General features: G+C 45.3%; 3 protein-coding genes across 8 annotated transcripts in view; 2 read left to right on the top strand and 1 right to left on the bottom strand.

Annotated features, from left to right (window-relative positions):
* sorbs1 (sorbin and SH3 domain containing 1) overlaps nt 1-15,185 on the top strand; it is a 45,441-nt gene extending 30,256 nt beyond the window's left edge. For 3 of the 6 annotated variants that reach the window (XM_085800472.1, XM_085800471.1, XM_085800469.1), the window contains 11 exons: nt 1,377-2,924; nt 4,166-4,230; nt 4,435-4,605; nt 5,188-5,234; nt 5,700-5,814; nt 6,288-6,413; nt 6,523-6,717; nt 8,105-8,200; nt 10,450-10,502; nt 10,628-10,734; nt 11,653-15,185. In XM_085800472.1, coding sequence (XP_085656598.1) covers nt 1,377-2,924; nt 4,166-4,230; nt 4,435-4,605; nt 5,188-5,234; nt 5,700-5,814; nt 6,288-6,413; nt 6,523-6,717; nt 8,105-8,200; nt 10,450-10,502; nt 10,628-10,734; nt 11,653-11,720 — 2,591 coding nt within the window. In that variant the 3' untranslated portion in view covers nt 11,721-15,185. Of the gene's footprint in view, nt 1-1,376; nt 2,925-4,165; nt 4,231-4,434; nt 4,606-5,187; nt 5,235-5,699; nt 5,815-6,287; nt 6,414-6,522; nt 6,718-6,927; nt 7,450-8,104; nt 8,201-10,314; nt 10,503-10,627; nt 10,735-11,652 lie in introns of all 6 variants that reach the window. The other 3 variants (XM_085800468.1, XM_085800466.1, XM_085800470.1) reach the window with 3 other exon arrangements.
* A 1,605-nt stretch (nt 15,186-16,790) lies between these two features.
* pdlim1 (PDZ and LIM domain 1 (elfin)) lies at nt 16,791-24,461 on the top strand. Its single transcript, XM_085800465.1, has 7 exons — nt 16,791-17,000; nt 18,262-18,413; nt 18,996-19,080; nt 20,175-20,359; nt 22,130-22,278; nt 22,487-22,604; nt 23,784-24,461. Exons 1-7 carry the CDS (start codon nt 16,908-16,910, stop codon nt 23,968-23,970), a joined length of 969 nt encoding a protein of 322 aa, XP_085656591.1. The 5' UTR covers nt 16,791-16,907; the 3' UTR covers nt 23,971-24,461.
* A 328-nt stretch (nt 24,462-24,789) lies between these two features.
* On the bottom strand, nt 24,790-25,362 carry neurog3 (neurogenin 3). The gene has a single exon (XM_085799095.1). The coding sequence runs from the start codon at nt 25,360-25,362 to the stop codon at nt 24,790-24,792; it is 573 nt and encodes a 190-aa protein (XP_085655221.1).
* Nucleotides 25,363-25,872: the final 510 nt, after the last annotated feature.

Here is a 25,872-nt window from a genome sequence, read left to right as displayed (position 1 = left end):
ATGCCTGCGCACATGGAGAGAAACGCCAGAGGAGGAGATGTAAGGAAGAGAGAGGAAGGGACAGTGTGACCCGATACGTCATCACATTATATCTGGAAAGACACACAGCAGATGTGACTTTAGAGACTCTTCCCACAATAATAGCTACCACATTGACCGAATATGAATATTTTACAATCAGAGCACTCCTCCGCGTCAGAGCCGTCCCGAGACACGGATACAGTACATCAAGGTGGCTTTTGTTTCAGTTGGAACAGTGGAAAAGTGCAGTAAATGGATTTGGCACTCCAGTCAACTGACTAGCACGCTCTTTCATTAGCGTGCTGCCAGAGGCACCACCTTGATCATTAGAGTGGCGAACAGTTCGCCACACACAAGGTAAAGTGTAGACGAGACCAGGGAAATGACCAAGCGCTGGAAACCCAAACACTTTGTCATGAGTTTTCTTGTCTTGTGCTCGTGAAATAAAAATATCTGTGTAAATCTCTGTGTCTTTAAAGCACTGGAGCTGCCGTAGGGCTTTTTTAGTGGCTGCGTTGGTTGGTAACTCTTTGCTCGCCGCACGGCCGTGGATAAATTATCTAGTCGACTTCCTCAGCGTGTGTGTTTTTTCTGGCAGATATGACTGTGACAGATGGGTCACTCATGCTACAGAAGCGTTTCTCAGCATGTGAAAGTGTTGTGTCATTTCCCGGCTCCATCTGCAGCCTAATATCACGGGTCTGTTACTACAACTACAGCCCAGGACCTGACAGACAGTATTTACGAGGTTTTTTTTTTGACAGATGTATTTTACTGGTCAGGTTGAATCAGGATACGCTGTGTAGCGGAGGGATGTATGTATCAACAGTGGTGCCAGAGGCCGTTTATCAAGGCAGCTGCCTGTGTAATTGCTAAAAGTAGAGGAGGAGACTGGTCTGTGTGTAGCAGGGCAGAAGGGGACGTCCAGCAGGGAGTTTGGCCTTGACTTGACAATAGAAATGAGAAAAAATGAGGTTCGGGGTGAGACGTCCAACATTACATAACATTTCATGACATATTGCTGTTTTAACACTTTAAGTTTCACTTGTTATGTTGCTGTTTACACTGATAACAATAATACTAATCTTTCAGATTGTGAATTGTTGTAGTAAAATGTTCCATTTTGTTTTTACAACACCTAACTCTTCACCGCAGTACCATGATGTTAGTATAACAGTCAACTGTTACTTGATGTTTACTGCATCAAGGCTGCTTCTTCCTCTCATCTACTTCTGATAGAACCTGGTCTTTACTGTAGAAAATGTGCCTGACACTGTTTTAGTGTGTATGTGTGTGAACCTGTGACCATTGTAATCTAATATGTTGTTTATTCTGTTGTCCTGCATGCTTGCCAGTGGATTATAAAGGTGGGAATGGCTATATAATTTCACCCTGCTCCTCTGTAAATAGTCGATCGGTTCTTGCCAGTAATGCAATAGGTAACCAGTGTAAGAGTAAGAAGCCTCTTTCCGCTGCCAAAGCCTGCATACCCCAAATCCTGCCTTCTAAGTTCAAGCCCAAGCTGCTGCCACCCAGTGGTGACAGCCAGGAGAGCAGGACTAGAGCTGTCAGGCACCCAAAGGCCCACAGCTGCGAGGACCTGTACACCGGGCCGTGCGACGCAGAGGACAGGGAGAGCGGGCCGTACTCGGACTCTAAGTCCAGCTGTGGCAGCGACTGCGCCGACGGCCTCCGGAATGTTTCTCCCGCGATCAGGAGGAGCGCCTCCGAGTTTTCCAGCCTGTACAGGACCATGCACCACATCCAGAGGCCCAGCTCGGCCGGCTGCAGCCCCAACGGCAGCGTCCGGAGCCTGGCCTCCCTGTTTGAGAAGTCAAAGGCCGAGGGGGGCGAGAGGTCAGAGGGGGACGAAGGGGGCAACATTCCACGGGACGCGGTGTCGTCACGGGTCAACGAGTTTGAAATGATCATCCAGCGGTCCGGCTCCGCGCCCAGCCGCTCCTCCTCCCTGCCCACCCTGCACTCCGGCCACGGCCACAGCCCCGACCACGCGCCGGCCCTCCTCTACATGGCCACCGCGGTGTCGGTGGAGTCTGTCCTGGTGACCGACGGCTCCCAGAAAGACGACTGCTCCCGGGCAGAGGAGGAGGAGGAGGAGGAGGAGAAGAGCTCCATGGAGGAGGAGGAGGAGGCGTTGTCACCGAGCAGCGTGGCGGCGGTGGCGGCGGAGGAGGAGGAGGAGGAGGAGGAGGCAGCTTCCTCCTCAGAGGACGGACACATCGTTGGGACGGAGTCTCCCTCCAACACCGAGGCGGAGTTGGAGCAGATCTTCTGTAGACGTTCCCCTGAACTGATCCACCAAAACGTGGGCGCGCCCAAGAGTCCCGTGATCCTGGTCACAGCGTCTCCTCCTCAACACAACCACCACCTCCACCAGCACCTCCACCACCACCAGCACCAGCACCTCCTGCACCACCTCAACCACCAGCTCCTTCTCAAGCCCAGCAAATGCAAAGGCTCCTGCCCGGCCTCCTACACGCGCTTCACCACCATCCTCAGGCACGAGAGGCAGCAGGCCACCACCACCCAGCAGGACAGGACGCCGCCGCCGCCCGCCGAGAAGAAGACCACGCTGCCGGGGAACCTCTTCCTCATGGGCCCGGCCCCCTTCAGGCCTCGGAGGAACCTGCAGTCCCACCAGGCCCGGAGAACCCTGTTGGCCACCAAGGTGACGACGACGGCGACGCTGAGCGCCCGGAGGCCCGGCAGCCTGTCCCCCGAGCCCCGGCCTCTGATCCCCCAGCGCCTGTCCTCTCTGGAGGTGCTGGAGAGGCTGGGCAACGGAGACGCCGCCGCCGCCGCCGCCGACCGCCTGAGTAACGGACAACAAGGCTTGGACGCCAACGGGAACCTACTGCAGCCGCTGGCAGCTCACCGGAGAGGTGGCTATCTCCATCCCCTTCACCACTTGTCACCCTCCTCTTCTCCTCATCTACCTCGACTCTCCTTTCACCTCGTGTCACTTTTTTTTTTTTTTTCCTTCCACAAAAAGCGACGCCGCCACCCTCCATCTCTAGTCTGTGTGCTGTGTCTGTTTTTACAAAGTGACAGGGAAGCCTCCATCTCATTCTGAGTGTGCTGTTTGGTGCTCTTCCATTTCACTGTGAATGAATATGGTCCCTCAAACGCATCAAAACACCTCACTGTAGGAGGTTCAGGTAGTCTTTGGTAATGTATAAAACGTTACTCCTTGTGACATCAGATTTGAGTTGTATGCAAGAGTGCGAGAGCCTGCATAAGCATTACACTGATTCCGACAGCTCCCTGTGTTTCAGATCAAATTATTTACTTTGAAACCACCACGCCCTTACTACAAACTACAATCCCAGCATTCATCTGTAATGTTTAAGCAGGATATTATGATACAACGTTGCATACGCGCTCTCAAACTGATGCCTCACCATGTCTGTATTTCTGTTTTTGTTTTATTTTCTCTCTGCTTTGTGGGGACTGTTCACATCTGCCATCTGTCATCCTTTCACCATGAAAGGTTTTGTTTTAAGCCAGACGGGATGTTTCCTGTTTTGATGTCCTTTTACGTAACCAGCCAGAACTCGGGAGCATCAGACACGCAAACCTGAAACATTGATACCGTAGCTGTTTCTCATGGCCCTCGCTGGGACACAGAAGGAAACATTTATGCTGATATAGGAAGAAAACTAAATAATAAGTCAATAAGGTGACACTTGAGTCAAACTAATGGATGCTGGTTGGTTGATCAGTAAAAACCATGACATGATGTTTCTTTTCTTCTGGCCAAGAGACAGTAGATTTCATATTTTTCTGTCCTGCATTGTTTTTCTTTGTTTCATGAACACACATTGAGGTCATTCTGTGTTCATACCTATTTGCATGCAGGATTTACATTTGGCTTTTTTTGATATGTGTGTGTGCGTGCGTGTGCGTGCATTTTGTTTTAGTGTTGCAGAGGTTATCGTGTTCATTTAAAGCATGCGTGGTTGTACAGTAGTTATTGTATATTTTTTTATGATTCTGTTTACTTGAAGGAGGAGAAATATCATCATCCTTTTTTTATTGAATATTTTGGTCTTTATTGTGATCTGACATAAGTTTGACGACGACGTTGCTTCACAGCGTAATCCTCTTTCTGTCTCTGTTCCAGACTCGTCCCCAGCTCACGGGGAGAGCCCGGATGAAGTGTTGCGAAGGCGTCACGGAGACAAAGAGGTGAATTTCCTCAACAATTGAGCCAGACTTCCATTAATTACACCTTCACTGACAATATTTATGTAAAGAGAGCTGTGTTATGAATGAGGAAATCATATATTATCCTCACTAAGACTGTGTGGCATGAATTTAAAAAAAAAAAAAGGGTAGAGGAGAGTCATATCTGGAGCGGACGCACAGCTCAGTTTGGTTTCCTGGTTGCAGAAAATCTTGGAGGAGCAGCGGCGGCTGAAGCGGGAACAGGAAGAGGCCGACACGGCGTCGAGGAGACACACAGGCATTGTCCCGACGCACCACCAGTTCATCACCAACGAGCGTTTCGGAGACCTGCTCAACATCACAGATAACTCAGAGAAGAGGAAATCGGGCGTGGAGGTACAATGCATGGCTGTGTCTTATCCTTCTGTAAGCAGGAAGAGAAGATGACAGATGCTGTGTCAGGCTGTGTGTGACTCAGGCTGAGGGGTGAGGCAGGAGAGAGAGAGGAAGGGGGGGTGACAGGCTTGTCAGCAGGGTTTCTGTAGACACAGATGGCTTTCTCCTCTGGGTTAAAAATGGAGCAGTTGGGTAGACTTCACAGTGCACAACACACACACACACAAACTATAGAAACACACGTAAACCTGCCGTAGTTGCTACCCCTGTGTTTACCAAGGTGTGTCTGCTCTGCTGGAGAGCTGGTCTCTCTGTCAACAAGCCACAGCAGCCTCCAGAGGACAAGTAACCCAGTCTGTCACAAGCACATCATTCCTGTCATTGCTTGAATGTTTATGTACAGAGGGGGCACAGAAAGGACAGAAGTCAGTCCACAACAAGCACCAGAGGATCTCCTCCTTATATGCATCAATGACAAAGCACAGAGAGAGTGTAATTAGTGAGATTTAGATACACAATGTATTGGAAAACTCAACAAACGTAACATAAGAGTGACTCCAGTGTGTTTTTGTATCTCCACAGAGAACTCCAGCCATGGCTCGCTTTGACTTCAGAGCTGAAACTCTAAAGTAAGTGGAAATGTTTAGAGTTTGTATAGAAATGTGTTTGGAGAAACACCTCACAGTTTATTGCAATCCAGTAGAAACATTGATGCTGTAACACTGCCTCCAGCGAGCAGGGTAGTGATGAATGAAGTGACTTTAAGTGGCCTTTAAGAGGAGAATCTCATGAGTGGGATGCTGAAGACGCAGAGTCTGAAAACCTGACAATGAGAAAATAAAAGATGAATAATGATAAAAGATGAAGAGCTTCACTGTGTTTATGTTTATTAAAAACTCCCATTAGCTGCTGGGCTTTCCAGCAGCTACTCTCCCTGGGGTCTTGATCACTGAAATTATAATACAATACACATTTTCACCAGCAGATAAGTTATTCAGACTGTCTGCTGCACAGACAGTCTGTGTGAAGTCACACTTCAATGGTTGATTTCTTTCTTGTCTTTTGAGTTTCTGATCTCTTTGGAACATTTGCAGGGAGTTACCGTTTCAGAAGGGAGACATCGTGTACATCATTCGACAGGTGGATCAGAACTGGTACGAAGGAGAACACCATGGACGAGTCGGTATTTTCCCCCGAAGTTATGTTGAGGTGAGCAGCTTCTCCCTGTCTCTCTGTACTCACAGCCACTCACAGCAATAGCTATAATATATAATATATAATATTTTCTTTGACCTGAATTCATTTTTTCAACATATTTCGCACCTTAAAGGCCCATTGCCATAATTCCTATAGTCTTAGGAGTAGGTTTGTTACCATTATTTGTCGGTGCAAGCTATTTTTAGAACGGCAGAGCAGAGCCGCAAGCTGCTCAGAGCTACGCTACAGAGGCTAATGGGATTTCTTGGTTTCCCTCATCAAACTCATCAAATAGCTCTAAGCAGCTTGCGGCTCTGCTCCGCCGTTCTAAAAGCAGCTTGCACCAACAATTAAAGGTAACGAACCTACTCCTAAAACTATAGGGATTATGACAATGGGTCAATTTGCCAAAATGTTGAACTATCCCTTTAATATGCTTCTATTTTTCCTGCTGAGTCAGTTTTGTTATCCCTCCTCTTGTGCAGCTCCTTCCCCCCACAGAAAAAGCCCAACCAAAGAAAAGTGCCCCGGTACAGGTCCTGGAGTACGGAGAAGCTCTCGCTCGCTTCAACTTCAACGGGGACACGGTGGTGGAGATGTCCTTCAGGAAGGTGTGCAGTGGGAATTAATGAGGACAAACCTTTTTCTAAATACTGACATTAATTAGTTGTTTATTCAAAGGGACTTAATTAATATCTATTTTGATGTGACCTTGCGCAGGGAGAGAGGATCACACTAATCCGTAGAGTCGATGAGAACTGGTATGAAGGAAAAATCCCCGGCACCAACCGCCAGGGCATCTTCCCCGTCACCTACGTCGACGTGTACAAACGACCCCGCGTCAAAAACGGGGTGGAGTATCCTGACCCCCCCGTCAGCCAGTCACCGCAGCGCAGCACCAACGCCTCTCCACAGGTGAGGACTCCGGGCCGGGGGCCGGTGGGTCAGCGTTGGGGGAGAGCTGACCCAGATTGGTTCCTTCACACTGAATCCAGCACCTTTTTTTTTAATTTAAAAGTTTTTGTCTGCAGAATTTGTTTCATCCTTCATTTTCATTTTCCTTCCTCTCATCCTTTTCTTCCTCCCTCTGTTTTTATCTCCTTCATCCTCTTGCTCTCTGTAAAGCTGTACCGTAACCGCCTGACCACCTCCCCACTGCCCCTCCCTCGCTCCCCCCGCCGCTCCGTGTCCCCCGAGGTCCACGCCATCTCCTCCGAGTGGATCTCCCTGACCGTGGGAGGAGGGAGCCCCCCCGCCGCCCCCACCCCTCCCCTCCCCCCGCTGCCCACCGTGTCCTACCGCTGCGGCGAGTACCTGCCCCCGCCCTACTCCGCCAGCCCCGTGCCTCCCATCAGCGGCAGCCCGTACTGCGTCTCCCCCATGGCCTCTCCGTCCGCCTCCCCTCTACCCCCGCCGTACCCGCCCAGGCCCAGCTCCGCCACGCCCTTCCTCACGTTCACCCCGCCTCAGGGAGAGGACTTCCTGCTCTCCCCTCCCTCCCCACATCTGTCCCGCAGCGTGAGCCCCTGCGGCGGGCCGGTGCTGGAGGGCTGGCTGAGGGGGGAGAAGGAGTTGACAGAGGGGGAAGGCACGGAGGGGGAGAGGGGCCGCGCAGCCCCGGGCAGCAGGCGAAATAGCCCTGCAGAGGTATCTTCTGCATGGTGTGTGGTGTTGCATCTCAGGCTCACTCTGGATCTTGGGCTTCTGGCCACAGTTTGATTCCCTAAACAAAAGAGTTTGATGCAGACGTGACTAACGAGCTGAAGTTGATTTTTCCGGCCTGTGGAGTTTGAGTCTACTGGTTTTTAAGGAAAGGCAGAGTTAAGTTAGTCACACTGCTCGAGGCTGCAAGTCTGCATGTTGTTTTTGTGTGCGTTACTAACACGCAAATGATTTACAGTGTGTCTGTTTTATATAGTTCTGTGTCAGATTTCCTACGTGTGCAGAGACTGTAAGAGGAGACATCCTGCTCACATTTCCTGGATTTATTTGAGAGCTCAAGTGACTTTGTCTTCATAAAGTTCAGCACATGGTTGCATGTTGTTGTTGTTCCCTTCAGGGGTGTCATAACATGGATGACATTGGAGGTTGGAGGTTTATTTAGGACAGTGACATATTTATTAGTCAGTATTTATAGCTTTCACATGTTTGCTTCTGTTTCGAAACTATGGAAAGGAAGTGCAACCCGAGTGTCTCTGCAGTATGGCAACACTTTGCAGCAGGTGGACGCAGGGCGGTCGCCGGAGAAGGGCTTTTAATTTTGAAAGGTCCAGTCCAGTGATGTGACGTTTCTGTGTTGCAGTTTGTGAGGAACGAGGCCGACCACCACGGGCGGAGCTCCAGAAGCCCTGTGATGCTGTTTGACATCCAGGACAACAACAACGTCAACTCGTTTGCGGTAAGGTGCTGCAGAGTTTCCCTGGATCTCCGCTGATGATTTACAGAAAAATTCTGATTTTGTAACTTCTTCATTGTGTGTTTACCTTTATAACCCATCACCCTCAACAATACATCTGACTCTCATCATCTTTAACTTCCATTATGTCTTCTATATTTCTTCTACATGTTAGACATGTGAGCTATTGGAGGACTATCTTTTCCTGTTGAAGGAATAGTTTGATATTTTGGGGAAATAGAATTAGCAGATGGTTTTTGAACCCAGGAAGGATAGAGCCAATATGGCTATTTATGCTCAGGTGTATGTAACATGGCAGAGACAAGCAGCCAGGTGTCAAGTCATCAATGGTGTTTGCACTCAGGGAGTGGACAGCCAGTGTGGATATTTACACCCAGGTCGAGGCTGTGAGTCATATTAGAGAAGTTCTTGCAGACAATCAGACTTGCAAGTTTTCTAATACATGGTTTATGTTGTAAAACCTAGACCTTCATCTTACTTACAAGGACATTTTGTTGCATAAACCTAAACAAACTGTAACTGAATTTAAAACATAATATAATGTTAAGAAAAAAATAACCATCTGAAACTACAAAAAAAACTTTATTGCCAGACTTCCTTAAACCTCTCTGCTGTAGTGTTGTTTAATAAGTGACTGACAGCAGCACCTGACCTCTGCACCTTTGTCTAAGCAACAAGGGGCTCACTGTACTGTATGTTCCAGTGGTTGTAAACAGCCCAGTAGCTGCCATGTGACTTTTTTCACCTGTGTACAAAGAGAGACTGTGGAGAAAATTAGCTTTTTCTTGCTGAAAGGCAAATGAGAAGATTATTACCACTGTCAGGTCTGTCTGTTGAACTTGAGCATGAACCTGGAGGCAGCAGCTAGCCTCAGCCTTGTATAGCAGTAGCATAGCATAGCTCATCTGAAGCTCAATAAATGGCATCCTGTTTGATTAATCCATAAAACAGGATTTGATAGGTTATGTGCCATGTCACTTCTTGGATGTCCCAGTGATTTCATGGAGTCCTGTCATCACCAGTGTTTTCATCTATTTTGAAACGGAAATAGATCAAGCCTCCTGAAAAACATTCACAATATTATGTTAGATTATGTCATGTACTGATTTGCATATCCACGATGTCATAAGGTATCTGCTTAGACACATAAAAGTCAAATTTACTACTCCAGTGAGCTTCATATTTATTTTAATGCTGCTATCATCTCATCAGTGTTTAACTAGATCTACATCTACTTTACTACATTTAATGGAGGCTGTTGAACTGTGACTGTGGAGCTGAAGTGTCTCTATAAACAGAGAGTATTCAGACACAGTCAACTCAACCTTGTAACTGTGTACTCACAGTTAAATGTATACAGTCAATTTCAATTATATTACAACTGGATAAAAGAAGGAGTTCCCCCAGACAAACAGCTCCTTCATATTTCTGTGTGGCTGATAATTGGTCACATAGAGCCACAGCTACATTTACTGAGAAATGTTGGTGAGGAGTTAAAGAGCCTACAAGCTGACAAAAATTTAAATGAGTCTCTAAAATCACCACATCCATCAAGTAGCTCTGGCCATGACCACTGCACTGTCACTGCATTGGTTTCCCTTTTTTTCAGTATATGCTAAGCTGCTGGCTCCAGCTTCATATAAAACAGACAGATATGAGAGTGGAATCAATTTTCTCCTTTAATTCTCTGCAAGAGATATCACCCAAAATGTCTAAGTATTCCTTAAAGCTGCACCTGTCAGCTTCCCTGTAATACTGCATGTTCATACTGAATATTTTCCTCTACACTGTGAACTAATCTTTCATGTTTCCTGTCTACATGCTCTCACTCTGGTGTCTTGCCTCTCCATGCGTCTCCTCCCGGGCTCCACCAACATCTCCTCCGCTTTTTCCTCCTGGCTTTTAACGGATCACCTCCTTTCCTTCCTTTCTACTTACTGGACCTACCCACCTGTCTCGTCCTCCGCCCACCTCCCCCCTTTACCCCTCTCTAACTCCTCACCTCACCCCCACTCGACTTCACCTCGGCGTCTTCCGGGACACTCGCTGTGGGCCCGCTGTCTGTCTTTTCTCTTGACGACTCCATCTGCTACTAGGAGGCAGTGTGTAATGAGATCTTGAATATAGCTGAGACCTCGGTGAGGTACTGCAGCACCCTGTCCCACTACCCTCATGACTCTGTCCATAGACTGCACCCCCACCCCAGTAAACAATCTTTCATCATTTCCCAGCAACCCCAGTCCCACAGCAGCAGTCCGGAGCCAAGCCGTCTTCACTGTGGAATGTGAGTAGGATCTGCGTTTTTTTAAGTTCCACACCCACGCTTTAAACTTTCCTGACGTCCTACGGTGCGACCTCTCGGCCTTTGTGAGTTGACCGGTGTATCTTTGTGACCCCCTCCCACTCCAGTTTCCAGGCTCTGTACAGTTACGTGCCCCAGAACGACGACGAGCTGGAGCTGCAGGAAGGAGATCTCGTCAGCGTCATGGAGAAGTGCGATGACGGCTGGTTTGTCGGTATGTGCCCCTAGGATAGATTCTTCAGACGTGCAGTCACACTCCCTGTGTCACATTAATCCATATAGGGTTTCGGCAGCATGACAGCAAAGGACTGCACGCGTGCAATGTGCATGCGCAGGCCTCCTGGAGAAGTAGAGTCGTCTTCACTGTGTCACATTCGTCCATATAGGGTTCCTAGAGAACGACAGTGCATGATTGAGTGCAATGGACAATTTCAAATATAGCACAGATGTCTTAATTGTCCAAAATTCATGGTCATTTAAAAGGATAGTTCAACATTTTGGCAAATTGGCCCATTGTCATAATCCCTATACTTTTAGGAGTAGGTTCGTTACCTTAATTGTCGGTGCAAGTTGTTTTTAGAACGGCGGAGCAGAGCCGCGAGCTGCTCCGAGCTACGCTATGGAGGCTCATGGTGGTGGTTGGTGTCCCTCATCAAATTCATCAAATACACAACTCCAAAACACTCTCGTGGACAAGTTGTGACCTGCACATTCACCACACTATGAGATGATAACAGAATGTTACGAGACAGAGTTGTTTTCGAGTTTTTCGGCAACTCCGTCTTGTTCCGTTCTGTTATTATCACATAGCGTGGTGAATGTGCAGGTCACAACTTGTCCAAAGCGTTTTGGAGTTGTTGGATTGTGTATTTGATGAGTTTGATGAGGGAAACAAAGAAATTCCATTAGCCTCCGTACTGTAGCTCTGAGCAGCTTGCGGCTCTGCTCCGCCGTTCTAAAAATAGCTTGCACCGACAACTAAAAGTAATGAACCTACTCCTAAAACTGAAAGGGATTATGGCAATGGGCCAATTTGCCAAAATGTTGAACTATCCCTTTAAGCTTCAAACTGAGACAGAGTCCTTTTACTTTCTTCCTCACAATCGGTGTTTCTCTTTCTGTTTCTCCACAGGTACCTCAAAGAGGACAAAACTGTTTGGGACTTTCCCCGGGAATTACGTGAAGGAGGTGAAACTGTAAAGATGTCTAGTCTGGCTGTAACACACGGTTGCCTGTCAAGCTTGGGAAGTCATTACTATCGCGCATGGCTGTTGGTTAGGATAGTCATTTAGCCGGGCGAATCCGTTTCGTCCCGGGGGAAAGTGATCGGTTCGGCCTGAGGTATGTCAAACTGCACGAGGCGAGGACGGAGACGGCTCACTGCCCAAACCCTCAGCATGGTGTACACCTTCATCATCACACTTCACACGCTCTCCCTCACAAGAATACGTCCATCTCCACATGTGGAATCTCCCTCTGAAACCGACCACAAACTTTAGCTTTCATTGATTGTACAGATAATAACTTCCACTTTGTCCGCGTGAATTTTACAGTACACAAGTGTTTTATGTAGCAGGCCGGCAGCAGAGCAGCGTTGATGGATCATGGAGAGGATCTTATTGAACTGGACTATGAAGGAGTCTGAATGTATTTTTTGTTTTGTTTGGGGTGTGGGGTTGGAGCTGTTTGTCATGAGCTACCTTTCAGGATCAGAGGTGTTTAACACGATTGGCTATCGATGATCAAATCTGTAAAACCACTTCCTTTTCGTTTAACTTCCAAAAGAGAACCAGTGTTTAGTGAATATTTGTGGAGTGCAATGTGCTTCACTCTGCTCCTACAATTTTCTTCATTTGAGAGTGAAGACAACGACATGAATCCAGTGCCCTCTGGAGTTGAAATTCTTGAAGCCTTATACAAAGACCTTTTAGAAAATGGTCAGTTGGACCTCTTTTCACTTTTCAAACAGTGTTGGCTGCTTTTCAAGAACAGTGCAGCGCTCACAGCTCAGTGTAAACCAAAAGCTTTAGATACCGGTTCAGTATTATCTTTGTTTTCTATCCAAAGGTTGTTAACACAGCAGTTATTACAGGCATATGTGTGTGAGAGAAACACTAAAAAGGTTGAAGTGTGCTGTGAGCTTCTCTTTCTCCCAGTTACCACATCAAGCACAGAACGCGTGGACGGCTGCGCTGATTGTCTCATAACACTGAAGATAAACTGTGTGTATCCAAGTAGAAACTATTCACTTTCACCTTTTTATACCTGCTCTGTTGAAACACAGCAGAAGTCAACTGTGCGTGCAGATGCCTGTAAGGTAGTTGGTGGTAAACGTGTGGCTCCACCTCACCACTACAGGACAGGCGTGGTAGCACTCAACTTCCTGTTTGGTTATTTTAGGGAGATCCCACCTAGAAAGATAATAGAAGATTAAACAGTGATGACAGAAGAAGCTATTTAAGGTTTCGAATGAAAGCCAACGAGGTGTCTTAGAGGATAATCGTACTGATTTTTAAAAGCATATTGAGATTTTAACCATGCCCTTACTGACAAGATTGTATGTTTTAGCCATGTAAATGTGTACAGAAAACTTTCAGAGGCCTTCCAGATATGGCTACATATTTTCCTATGTAATAACTTCAACTTAGGTAACACAGTTAGTGGAATGATATGAATTATAGCCTATGTAGATCGGACAGCATGCACTGTAACACCAATAGGAGATTGACAAATCAATTTGGTGCATGAAACACTATAAGCTAACGTCTCCGTATTTGCATTCAGCTTAAAGAAAACAGAAGCGACATTAGGGCTGACACTCCAGTCGCTCCCACATCTCCTGCACCCTCAGATCCTGTAACACACACCATCAGAGCAGCTCCTCCAGATGCACACATGAAAGCCATTGTTTTTCTTTTCTTTGTGTTCCCGTCAAATTCCTTGACGTCATCAACCGCTGTGATGTGTGTGCTCATCAGTCCTTAGCGGAGCTGTCAGATAGTACTTGCAAATAACTCTTAGTGCTTGTTATGACCTGCTCGGAGCAGGAGATGGGTGTAGTTTGTAGAGCAATTTGTTACAAAAGTATTTTGAAGTCTGTTTAGTTGATAGCAGGAGGGGACGGTGTTGTGATCTATCCAAAGGAAGCTGAAGTCAGATCCACACATTTTTCAATCCAACGGTGCCAGACTATCCTGTTAGTAGAGCTCTTTATAACTGCCTGGGTGCACACAATCTGAAACGTAATGTGAAGTAACACCCACTAAATCTCAAAGCGTTTGTTTACCATGTCTTTGTGGGTTTGTTTGCATCTGATCTGACTGTGCGACAGTTGTGCAGTGACGATAAACGATGACCTGATTGCAACATGTTTGAATGTTCTGTATGTGGCTAGCACATATGCGATATACTGTATGTATAAGTTAAATAATCAATGAAGTGCATTAATTTAAGAAAATATAGTAGCAATCAGTGTTTTTTCGTCCTCACTGACATTTGATGTTGAGACAGAGTCAGAGAGTGTTTCTTCCTGTGCACATCACCACTGACAATTCAGCCAACGCGGACGAAGGGGGGTATTGTCTCAGCAAGACAAAACACATAATATAATACACTGCATTATTGTGTGTTTGCTTGTATAGCACTGATATGATGTTCAGGTATTTTGTTACACCACAAAAGCATTTTTTTTCTCCCTCCACTGCTGGCTAAACATTTTTTTTCCTGTGTGACTCCAGCTCCTCATGAATGTGTTGATTGGCTGTCGACCTGTAGGCTTGTTCAAATATCCCTGACAAAAACAACAGCAGTGTCTCAAAAACACTAGACTGGATGGTGGACAAATACAGTCTCTTATTTAGTCACATCACAACTCACTATAGATTGTTCTCTGTGATATAACGCTCCATAAAAACATCACAGGATGTATGAATGTATGAATATATGAATGTGGCGCAGACAGCGTTCACATGATTTGTAAAAAAAGAAAAGAAAAAAAGTAAAAGAAAACGTCTGAATGTCTTTTCATCATGAATGAACATGCAGACTAACAAGCAACGCGGCACAAGAAGGACTGTAAATATGTAAAATAAGAAAAAGATAGACTGTGAGTGACAGGAGCGTCAGACTGAGCTCTCAGTCACTTGCAGCAGTTTATTTACCTGAAGGATTTTTTGGCAAAGCACAGAGTGGAGCGTTACTGAGCACAGGAAGTTTAATGCATATGAACATTACGCTGCCATTTGTGAGGATCATAATGCCTTATGTTAGATGCAAAATTAAATTGTGCCTCATTTTCATTTAATGTTTTTTTTTTCTTTTTTTCCTTCTTTTTTTTTTGGAGTATCACTGAAATGTATCCATGACATATTTAATGTAACCACCATGGTTTTCCCATTAGTCCCCAGTCTCTGTGACGGGGAGAAATATTTACCAAGAACTTGTCAGTTACTGTGCAAGTACCTAAAAGTGTGACACAATGCTTCAACTTAATGATTAATACCCATGAGAATGGATTAGTTTAATGGGACACACAGCCCTCAACAGGTTTGGTTTGTTTGCTTCAATTTGCAGTGCTGTTACATTGACAATATTAAAAAAAAAAAAATACTATACACTGCTGTGACTTCGGTATTATGCAATATTTAATAAACCATTTAAACCATTTACTGTTGTTCTGGTTTTGTTTCCTAAGATGTGGCTATAATGAGCTTGTAAAGAATGTTAGAGGTCAGCCAGGTTACATGGTAGACTTATTTTGACAGCTCCTATGTCAAATGGATGAAATCCCATTAGGGTGAGGAAGGTGATAGATATGTTTTTACAGCCCTGACAGTCAGAAGCTGATTTACTTTACACTTCAGAATATCTTGTATATCAGAAAAGCTTCACTTGGAAACAAAGAGTTTGAATGACTTCACCGGTGTGAGCCTGAAGGCCTTGTGTGGGTGCTTGTAACCCCACAAGAAAGGACGTGTTTCATCCAGCCTGTCTGGACTTTTTCTCTCCACTTTCAGCTGAGCTCCTCTGGCAGGAATTCAAGGTTTGGGAGCGGCACATTCCACATCCTGGGATTTAGCTCTACCATAAATGGTAAGCTCGCATATAACACGGTGACGTACCGGCAGGCAGACATCCCTAAAACAAACACTGGAGCTCATCTGAGAGGAGAAGGAAAACGAAGACGGTTCACTCTGCTCTCCTTTCAAAGTATTTTCATTGCATGTAAAGTCAAAGGCCACCAGATGAGAGGAAGCCTATTGTTCTTCATAATAACTTAGGACAAAAGTTAAATTAGGTTCTTATAATGGGGATTTACCAGCTTACTGTTAAATCATCAGGAGTTTCATCTACATCATGGTTTACAATGTCCAGGCTGTGACAAAGGAAATACATTAGGCCTAGTGGTTGATACAAAAAGAAAGTATACAAAGATTCCTTTGTTACCCCTGTTGCTTGTTTTTTTATACTAACATAGAGCCTGGCCACCAAAATCATGAATCAACACTGAATCATCACAATGTCAAGGCCCAGGGACTTTGAACAATACTACATAAACAAAGATTTGTGGTTGGAGTTGGTGTGCCAGTTTTACTCTGATTATAAATGTTTTTTTAAGCAGTGGCATGTATGCAAATGATGGTGTATACAGCAAAGACGGTGATTATGTCTGTTACAGTTGTATCATTTTCTGTCATCAGAAAACAAGCAACAAAAAAGTTGAAAGTAAAAGTTTTTATTATGTGTGTAGTGTGTAGATGCCAAGTCTGACATCTACATTTTCTCTCAAGAAAAAACTAATGACAGACTGTTATAACTTTCAAACAATGACCTCATATTTTCACACTGAAAACATAAATCTATATAAACCAGAGGTATTAGTATTGGGTATTTCACATTTTAAATAGCCTAATCAATTTCCTAAAACAGCTGGGCACAATGACTTTTATTATACATCATTCACACCTAGTTAAATAATACAGGCCCCTTGTTAATCCTATTGGGGTCAGCGGTCGCTGGTGGCTGGAGCTCTTGGAACAACATCGGGTTTTGGTCACGCAGACAACAATGGGATAAGTTCAGTGTGCTGAATTCAGCCGCTGTTTTCTTCTTGGTCCACTTCCGCACTCACTCTGAGGAGTGATCCATCTTCTCGTTCACGATCTTTGGTCTCTCACTTATCAGCGAGGAAACTTCAAAATCTATTCGCCTGACTGTAACCGGAGGGTCCGCCCCCTCCTCTAATGCTGCTGGAGCCTGGCTCAGACCGCTGAGGATCGATCACTGCACATGTTGCTGGGGAGGCGGACTGCTGCTCTGACATACTGACATACAAGCTAACTTACACTCGGCTCTTTTTGAACAACCCAACAAACTTTTTGTACCGAGATGCCTGTCCGGGTGGTGATGCAGGGACCTGGGCCGTGGGGGTTCAGGCTCGTCGGGGGAAAGGACTTCGAGCAGCCGCTGGCTATTTCCCGGGTAAGTTAAGTTGACTTACTTTTACTGTTGGTCTGCTGCTGCATTGTTACCGAGCGGAGTAACGTAACCACCGCACCTGGCTGGGCTTGTCCCGGGCTAACCTCCACCTCTCTTCGCGTGTGTCCTGTCCCGGTTCCACCGACAACTGACCGAACGTTAACACGAGTTTTAAACAATGGGACCGTTAAGACGACCGTTACTCCAACACAAGTGAAACCGGCGTCACCGTTAACGAGGCTAACGTTAGCTGCCGTTCCAGAACCCTTCTCACCTGCACAGTGTTCCAGTTCGACACCTCCACGCGCACTGTGTCGGGTTGTTACTGTTATTAGCTGCAGCTGTGTTGTTGTTCAGCTGTATGTTTTTAGTGTAACTTAACTTTGACGGAACAAAGAACTGTGAGAAATGTACGCCCAGACTTTCACATGAACCAGGGCTCTCACATCCTATAACTTTCAAGTCCTAATTTCAAAAACTTCAAAACAAAAAAGCACACTTTCAATGCCCTCCTCTAGAATATGCTTTTTAAGTGTCTTTTATTTTGACAGCCCTCAGTGTTCACACTTCCTTACGCCCTTGTTCCCTCTCGGTTTCTGTTACCTCACCACAGTGTTGTACACATCAGTACAAAACTTTATGAGACAATATTACGCAGGTTTTACAGTGCGACACTCCCGTGGCAGTGGTGATAAACTAGAGCATGACTCTCCAGTGTGTACCTTTGCTGCTCCTGCTTTGAATGTTGTTACAGTGGTCAGTCCTCACTCCACCCATGGAAAAGTGATTAGGAATTCCTGGACTGTGCCACGGCCGTCCCCTGCTTCCAGCCCAGGAGCCTTATCTTCAGCAGTAGGCCGCTGCTCAGCCAGAGCCACTGACAGAAAACAACTCAGTGGCTGCCAGTGTTTACTGTAATCAAAGAAATGTGTGGAAGGGTCGTCCGGGGTCAGAGTTAAATCGAATTAGATGCCAGTAGGTTGAGACTCGATGAGAAGCTTTCAGAAGGTCGGCGTGGGGATGAGAGGACAGAAAATCAAAAGTGTGTTTCACATCTGCAAAACATTTTCTTGTACGTTTTTAATGTCTGTGTGTGGTGTGGTGGACTCTCTCAAGACAAAATATTTGAAAAGGGTGTGAAAGCACATATTTAACAGGCTCCTGAGAATCCTTCTCAAAGACAAAAGCATATTTTGAGCTCATACAACCCCCAAAAGTTGTTGCTTTTTATTAATGAACCCCCACTCTTCTTGTGTTGTTGTAGGTCACCCCTGGGAGTAAAGCAGCCCAGGCCAACCTGTGTATCGGAGACTTGCTCTTGGCCATCGACGGAGAGCCGACAGACGGCATGACTCACCTGGAAGCGCAGAACAAGATCAAGGGCTGCGGAGATGAGATGGTGCTCTCCATAGACAGGTAGGTGGCAACATGTGCCAGTCTGATGTGCGTAGCCGCAGGCCTGCAAAACACAGTAATACGAGACAGCTCAGCCTCAGTCCAGGTGTTCAGGAAGTAATGTTATGCTTATTCATGCTTCTTAACAGGGCGAGTCTGTCTTTGGTTTTACTGAAATCTTTAGTTTGTGGAGTGTCTCTGTGTTTAGGGTTTGTCATACTGTGACATGTCGGCGTGTTACATCATAACTCTCTGGCAGCGGACGATTTCAAGCTGCAGGGATGTTGAAATTGATTAGACAGGCAGGTCGGAGCAAATGTGTCTGCTTACATTAAGTGAAAGTCAGTTGACTGCGAGGCGTGGCAAACTGTCGAGGACACCAAGCAGAAGAGCATACCTTCATACCAGCCGCTCAGTTGCGTTCAAAAACACCATCTTATTGTCATGTTAGAGTGTGTGTGTGCATCTACGCAAAAAAAAAAAAACGCCCAGAAACAGGAAGGAGAAATCTTGGCAAGCTGCATTTAAACGGGCTGTGTGTGTAATTATTGTGTGATTATAGCATCTTTCATTCCCTTTTTTTCCTCTTCCTCTGTTCCTCAGGTCAGAAACTAAACTGTGGTCGCCGCTTTCATCGGAGGAAGGGAAGACGCATCCGTACAAGATGAATCTTGCATCAGAGCCACGGGTGTGTTTCACCATCAAAGCTTGAATGTAGGACCTGAGCTTTTAAAAAAATTAGTCGCCCAGCTCCGTCACTGAAATGAATAATTGGGGGAAATCCCACGCACAGGTAGCCGTATCTTTTCTGGAAGCCTGCACATTCCTTTCCCACCACGCCCGCAAAGGCTTGTGGGTTGTTGCTTTTTTTTTTTTTTTTTTATTGTGCCAATGATGAAGTCATTGTTTACTCCCCAACAGGAGGTTTCCTAGGAGACGGTAGTTTATCAGCCAAGTCCTGACGCAAGCCTCAGTTCCTGTCCGCTGAGTGGAAAGTTGAGGCCTGAAGTGTGAATTCATGTAGGAAACGGTGTGACGTGTCGCCGTGTGTGTGTTTCACAAGTCGCACAGTAACATGTGTTTCAATCACTTGTCTGGAGTCTGTCACTGTGATGCCAAACTTTTAATGCATTTAAACCACTATATCATTAATTTTAAGGTGTTCTGACTTGTTGTTCGATGCAAGTATTGTCGGTTTCTTGTTGTGCGTGTTCACCCGCTCACAGAGACTCTGGGGTGTTCTGTAATTTAGATGTCAGACGCTTGAAGCATGAGCTGTATTTGGAGGCATTTCTGTGTTTCCACTCTGGAGCATGCACTACATTTGCTGGTATTTATGTGCCCACTTTGATGGCATGCCAATGTCATGATGTGTTTGTCTTTAAGACCAGTCACTGCTGAGCTGTAATTCAGGCCACAGTCCACAGTCCTCTATTATGATAAATGATGTGTCTAATTATTCAAACGAGAAGCAGCAGTGTAAGAAGAAAACGACATTTTTAAGCCGAGTAGCTTTTCCAAAATGCTTTTTAAGCAAGCTGTTACATTATTGAATTTCACTGAAAGAGCTGAAAGCAACCAGTTGTTGTTGAGCAATGCTCCTAACCCACTAGATATCAACTGCACGTTTGTACATGTGCAAAATTTATGACCAACGCTGCAGCGAGTGCGCACACAGTGTGTTGCATGTGTCAGACGGTGCAAGTCACTGTCTTCACAGACCTTGGCTCACCACCACATGACACGTCACAAAGAGTTTTAACCAAACACTCATTTTCGCAGGAAGTGAAACACATCGGCTCGACCCACAACAGGAGTGCGCTGCCGTTCGCTGGGTTCGGCTCCAAAGTCGTGACCAACCAGTACAACAGCCCCTCGGGTCTGTACTCCTCAGAGAACATCAAGGACTTCAACTCGGCCGTGGACGAAGTGAAGACCATGGGCACCCCCAGTGAGCCCAGCAACAAGTAAGATGATCCTGAAATTATCAGATCAGTCCATTCCATGTAGACTGGAGCCCCCCCCCCCATCCTAGTGGTTTAGTCAAGCCAGACCACTGAGCCATTTGAATCATGACTTCAAATGAGAAGTAATTTGTGGTGATTTATGTATTTCTGAAGTTGATTACAACAATTAACTATATGTGAATTTCCCTCAAACTCCCGGCTGAACCATGTAATGTGATATTACATATACATATTGTGTGACACACTGTGTATAATGCATGGTTTCTCACTAGGGGTGTGAGAAAAGATTTAAACACTAAAATATCGCAATATTTCGTTTTAATACTGTATCAATATTCAAAAGCACTTTTTTTACCAACAGCTTACTGTACATGCAAACATTCTCAGCAGTGATTAATTTTGTCTCTGGCTGTTAGTTGGCAGCAGTTGTTCAATCGAACATTGAGATCTCTTGAGAGTTCAAGTCTGTCGCTCTTCTTAGCACCGTCAAAAAAGGAAGAGAAAAAAAAGACCTATAGTCTTGCTTATAGTATGGCGATTATATTGTATGGTTGCCCCTTTATCCTCATGCGTATTGTATCACCAGATTCTTGCCAATACTCACCCTGAGTTCTTACCCAGCTCCCTCACTCTGTAAAATATAGTAGTGTCCCCATACATCACCTTTAAACTAGACGAGCAGGTCAAGTTTAAAGGGATTGTAAGTTCAACATTAATGATATACATTGAGATATACATACATATGAGATAATAATGGGCGTTACGAGACAGAGTTGTTTTCGAGGTAAATTCATGCAAAACCGCTGATGCACGTTCCTGTTGAGGGCAGTTTTTCAGCAAGCAGTCTCTGCATTTGCCTCGAAAACATCGTAACGTTCTGGTATTATCTCATAGCGTGGTGAATGTGCAGGTCACAATTTGACAAAATGTTGGACTATCCCTTTAAAGTTGAGGTTGTTTCCATGTTGTAACTGAATGTCATATGGAACATTTGTTATTTTTGTGTATTACTTTATATTTATTTCACAGTCTAATCTTCATTAGGGTGTAGTTACTATTGCCCAACATCATTGTACCTTATTTAGTACCTTACCTTACTTTATTGTTCGAACTGGACTTTAAAAGCTCTTTCTTTCATCATTTGTTTTATTTATTTATTGAAAAGGGACAGTTCATATTAATGAACATCAGTATATACATTCGCAAATATTCCAGAATTAGCATGACTGCTAATTTGCATCCGTAGTCCTTTTGTATCATTGAGTTGCTGTTTTTAACGATACAAGAAGAGAGAAAACAGTGCATCCAAGAATCATTTATTTTATTGGTTGAAAACCTTCCCCCATAGGTCACTGATTGATCGGCTTTTTATTGCTGGATTAAAGTAGATTCTCATCCATTTTTGATTAGACTGCACAGCAAAAGTTAAGCTTGAAAGATTCAACTCCCAGATGGCTGGATGATAAATGTCTTCACAAATCATTAGTAATGAGGATATGATGCTGACGTAAGTAGACTCACATTAAATTTCAGAAAAATATCATTGAATATGCTTTGAGACCAGGGAAAAACAACAATATGAGAGACTGAAATAAACTATGACATTCAGGTTTTCCGGGTTTTATCATTTCTCATATTTCAATAGCCTTAATGTATAAACAGAAGAGATAATGATGTTTGCTGTTAGTTGTTTGCTGAAGACTGTTGTGACAGGTTTTTTCCCTCCTGGGACTCTGCAGACAGCTGAACTGAAACCACTTTTCTCTGTAGAGCTCCATCAGATCCCTCAAAGGCAGCCGTGCGGCCGTCGGTGGCAGAGGACTCGGAGGTCTACAAGATGCTGCAGGAGAACCAGGAGTCTGACGAGCCTCCCCGACAGTCGGCTTCATTCAAGGTGCTTCAGGAGATTCTAGAGACAGGTACAGATCCCACTCATCACTCACACCTTCCTCCTTCAGAGAGGAGGCTAATCAGAGAGCCTGGCTGTGGGGGAACAAATGATCTGATCCGTCTGTTTGAATTAGAGAACAGATTTCTTAGGGTTTTCTGGTGACGCACTGAATAAACCTGAGTGTTCAACGTCAAAAAGTTTGTCAGCTGAGACTTTTCTGTGTGTGGCGTTTGCAGGAGACTCTGATAAACCATCAGGCTTCAGGAGTGTGAAGGCTCCCACAACAAAGATGGGCTCATCGGTGGGGAATGCAGACAAGCTGCCCGTCTGTGACAAGTGTGGATCTGGGATTGTGTGAGTATTTTATGATTCTTCAGTACTGCTCTTTTATAGACGGTGTGTTTGATATCCTCTGCACACAGGAAGTAGATTAGAGTCATTTATGGCTTCACTTGAACTCAGAGACTGATCTCATTGGCCCTGATCAGTGTTGACCTCCACCTTAGTGACACTGTTTATTTTCTCGTGTTCTTTCACTTGGAAATTTCAACATTGTGACTAAATGTTGTGATGCAACACAAATGGGTCTCCAGAGTGTAGTTGTCTCTGTTGGAGTTTGTCTCCTCCCTGTGGCTGAATTAGGTAAAACCCACCAGATGGACCTCAGTCTGCAGCTGCTGTCCTGCTGCCGAGTTGTTGATGTTGTTGTTTTTTTCCCTCTCACCTTGAAAATAACTTTAATTAGTTCAATTTTCCTCCCCTGTAAATATTTCCATTATTACTTTTCCTTCCTTACTTAACGTGACGTTATGAGAGACAGATGTTTTTCAGCAGACTCCCCACTCTAGTTGAGATACATTTTCTGACTTAAGAGGATAGCTATGCACCAAAGCTCCTAACGTGCAGTGATGTGATCGAACATACATGAGTTGTTTAAAGTTTAAAATCTAAAAATACATTAGAATAAAATATCACGAATGTTGTTTTCTTGTTGCTGATTCAGCCATTTATCCTTATAAATGTTGACTTGTATAATAACATTGTTTCTTTATATATAATGTCTGTAGCAGAAGGAGCCTCTGGTTCAGTTTGTACAGACACACAAGTGATTATTTCAACAGTATATAAGAATCATATTTAATACTATAGTGTATATGTCTTCATGTTAGGCTGCCGTATCTTAAGAGCCATGAACAACAGTGTCTCCGGTTAGAGGGGGTGTGTTCTGCATCTCTCTGTTCTGTCAGTCTGTAGTAAAAACATGAACCTGCTCCTTGTTTTCATCACAACATGACAACAACACAACTCCGTGCCCAAAGTCTGATCTATTAACAAATGTTCTCAGTAAGTGAAGCACCCACTCAGAGCCAGGCTTCTCCACCCAACATAAACATGTGACCTTACTCGTGCTCTAGTGGCTGGAAGGGAGTGAGGCTGTTCACATGCAGCAGCAGATGAATGTGAACCTTTTACAGTGTGCACATGAAAAACAAAGTCTTGTCAATAACACGATTGTTAACGTCTGCTCCTCAGGGGGATGGTGGTGAAGCTGAGGGACAAGTTCCGTCACCCCGAGTGCTACACCTGCACAGACTGCGACGTCAACCTCAAACAGAAGGGACATTTCTTTGTGGAGGACCAGATTTATTGCGAGAAGCACGCACGGGAGCGAGTGACTCCGCCCGAGGGCTACGACGTGGTCACGGTCTTCCCCAAGTAGAGCGCTCGCTGAGCTCAGCCTCAGGACTGCACGCCGCTGTAGGACACCACCACCACGCCACCACATTTAGCCCATGCTACTCCTGAGACTATAATGGTCTTCTTTCTCCCCCTCCTCCTTCTTCTTCAGTGTAGCCACTGGTAGGCAGGGCAGTAAAGAACTCCATGTTTTAAAATGTTGATTTGCACATTAACTTTGGCCTCTACAAAAGGAAAATTCATGACCATGAGATGATGACTTTTTGTTTTTTCTTTCTCTAAGGAACTGTTTTCTATTTCAATGACAGCAGCTGTGTTTCAGTAGTAATGTTTGTCTGTACGTGTGTCTCCTGCTCTTCTTCTGAATCATGGAAACAATGGAAAGCCAGACCACATGTCACCCCCAACAGACCACATGTTTTCTACAGTTTTTATTAAGTAAATAAATAAACCTACTTTTACTCAGCAAAATAGTTCGAAAACCACATTTGACAAATAAATATTTTTAGCTTACACCAGTCTCCTGTGTTCCTAAATCCCTGGCTGTGACAGAGTTCGGTGTCATTGTCTGTGGTTGTAAAACAAAAAAAAAAAAGGATATAAAGTGAAGACAACATGATGACGGAAGCACTTAGCAATACAAACATGTCCAACTGTTACTTATGGCTTATAGAAAACGCTGCTGCGCTGCTTTGTGCTGCTTTCTGTCCAACTGGACACGTCACTGACGTCACGGCCCAGCCACAAACGTCCTCCACCTCTAGAGGAGCAGCGCAGCGCAGCAGCACTCGTTTTGTTTTCTTCTATGTGTGGACATTTCTACATGAATCACAGTGAAACATCAATAGTGCCACGTGTGAGGGAGGTGGACGTCCCCACGCGCAGACCGGAAGTAGAAGCAGACAGGTGCAGAGGTGCACTCTGCACACGTCCTGGCTTCACTACTCAGGTCATGAACCGATGAGTTGCAGTTAACTGGGTCGAGGTCGGGTGACGTCAGGTAACCAGACTCTGTAGAGGAGACGCTCGCGGGGCTCCTCAGGTGCGACGCCACCGGCAGGTAGTCCGCCGCGTGCCCGCGCTGGTCGGCCATGCGCAGCGTCTCGGTCAGGGCCCAGATGTAGTTGTGGGCGAAGCGCAGAGTTTCTATCTTGGTGAGTTTGTTGTCGTCGGGCAGCGCCGGCAGGATGCCGCGCAGCGCGTCCAGCGCAGAGTTCAGGTTGTGCATCCGGTGACGCTCCCGGTCGTTGGCCTTCACCCTGCGGCGGCCGCGCTGTCCGGGGCGCTCGCACCTGGCCCGCAGCCTGGACGGGAGTTTACAGAGAAACGTCTCCTCCGGGGCGTCGCCGGCGTCTTTGGCGGAGGTTCTGCACGTGCGCACGTCCCCGGGGGCGCTCCGGACTGTGGGAGACATCCTGTGGAGGAGAGAGTTCAAGTTCAATCAAAACTCAAGTCCACGGCCACTGATATGAGCTCAAGATTGTTTTTTAATTGTCTTTCTCCTCGTTTCTTCTTTCTTACAAAAAAAAACTGTAAGAAGTTAGGAGTTAGGAGTAAATCACCGCACTCAGGACCAGCGTGTGCCAAGGAGAGTATCTGAACACTTGGATTAGATGCAATTTCCAGCATAAATAGACCAATAGGCTGAAGGCTGATCAAGATCTTTTGACCGAAAGCTTGGTATATTAAAGATACTGATACTTGCATCTGATCCAAGTGTGCACTACTTTTTTTTACACTTTAAAAAAAGGGGTAAAATTTCAACATTTAAAATAATTCCATGCACCAGTTTAATCTCTCACCAGTCTTTTTTGAAAATTCCATAATGGATAATGAAATAAGTGATGAAAGGAACAAACGTGCTACTAGTGTTTAGAAAAGGTTAAAGAATCAGATAAAAACCCAGAGATGGATATATAGTATT

The sequence above is a fragment of the Trachurus japonicus genome, chromosome 15, assembly GCF_045865225.1.
Source record: "Trachurus japonicus isolate A0001 chromosome 15, Traja_1.0".
In the NCBI taxonomy this organism is placed as follows: Eukaryota; Metazoa; Chordata; class Actinopteri; order Carangiformes; family Carangidae; genus Trachurus; species Trachurus japonicus.
The sequence above is the reverse complement of the archived record's forward strand: the minus strand, read 5'-3'. Positions and strand labels throughout refer to the sequence as shown.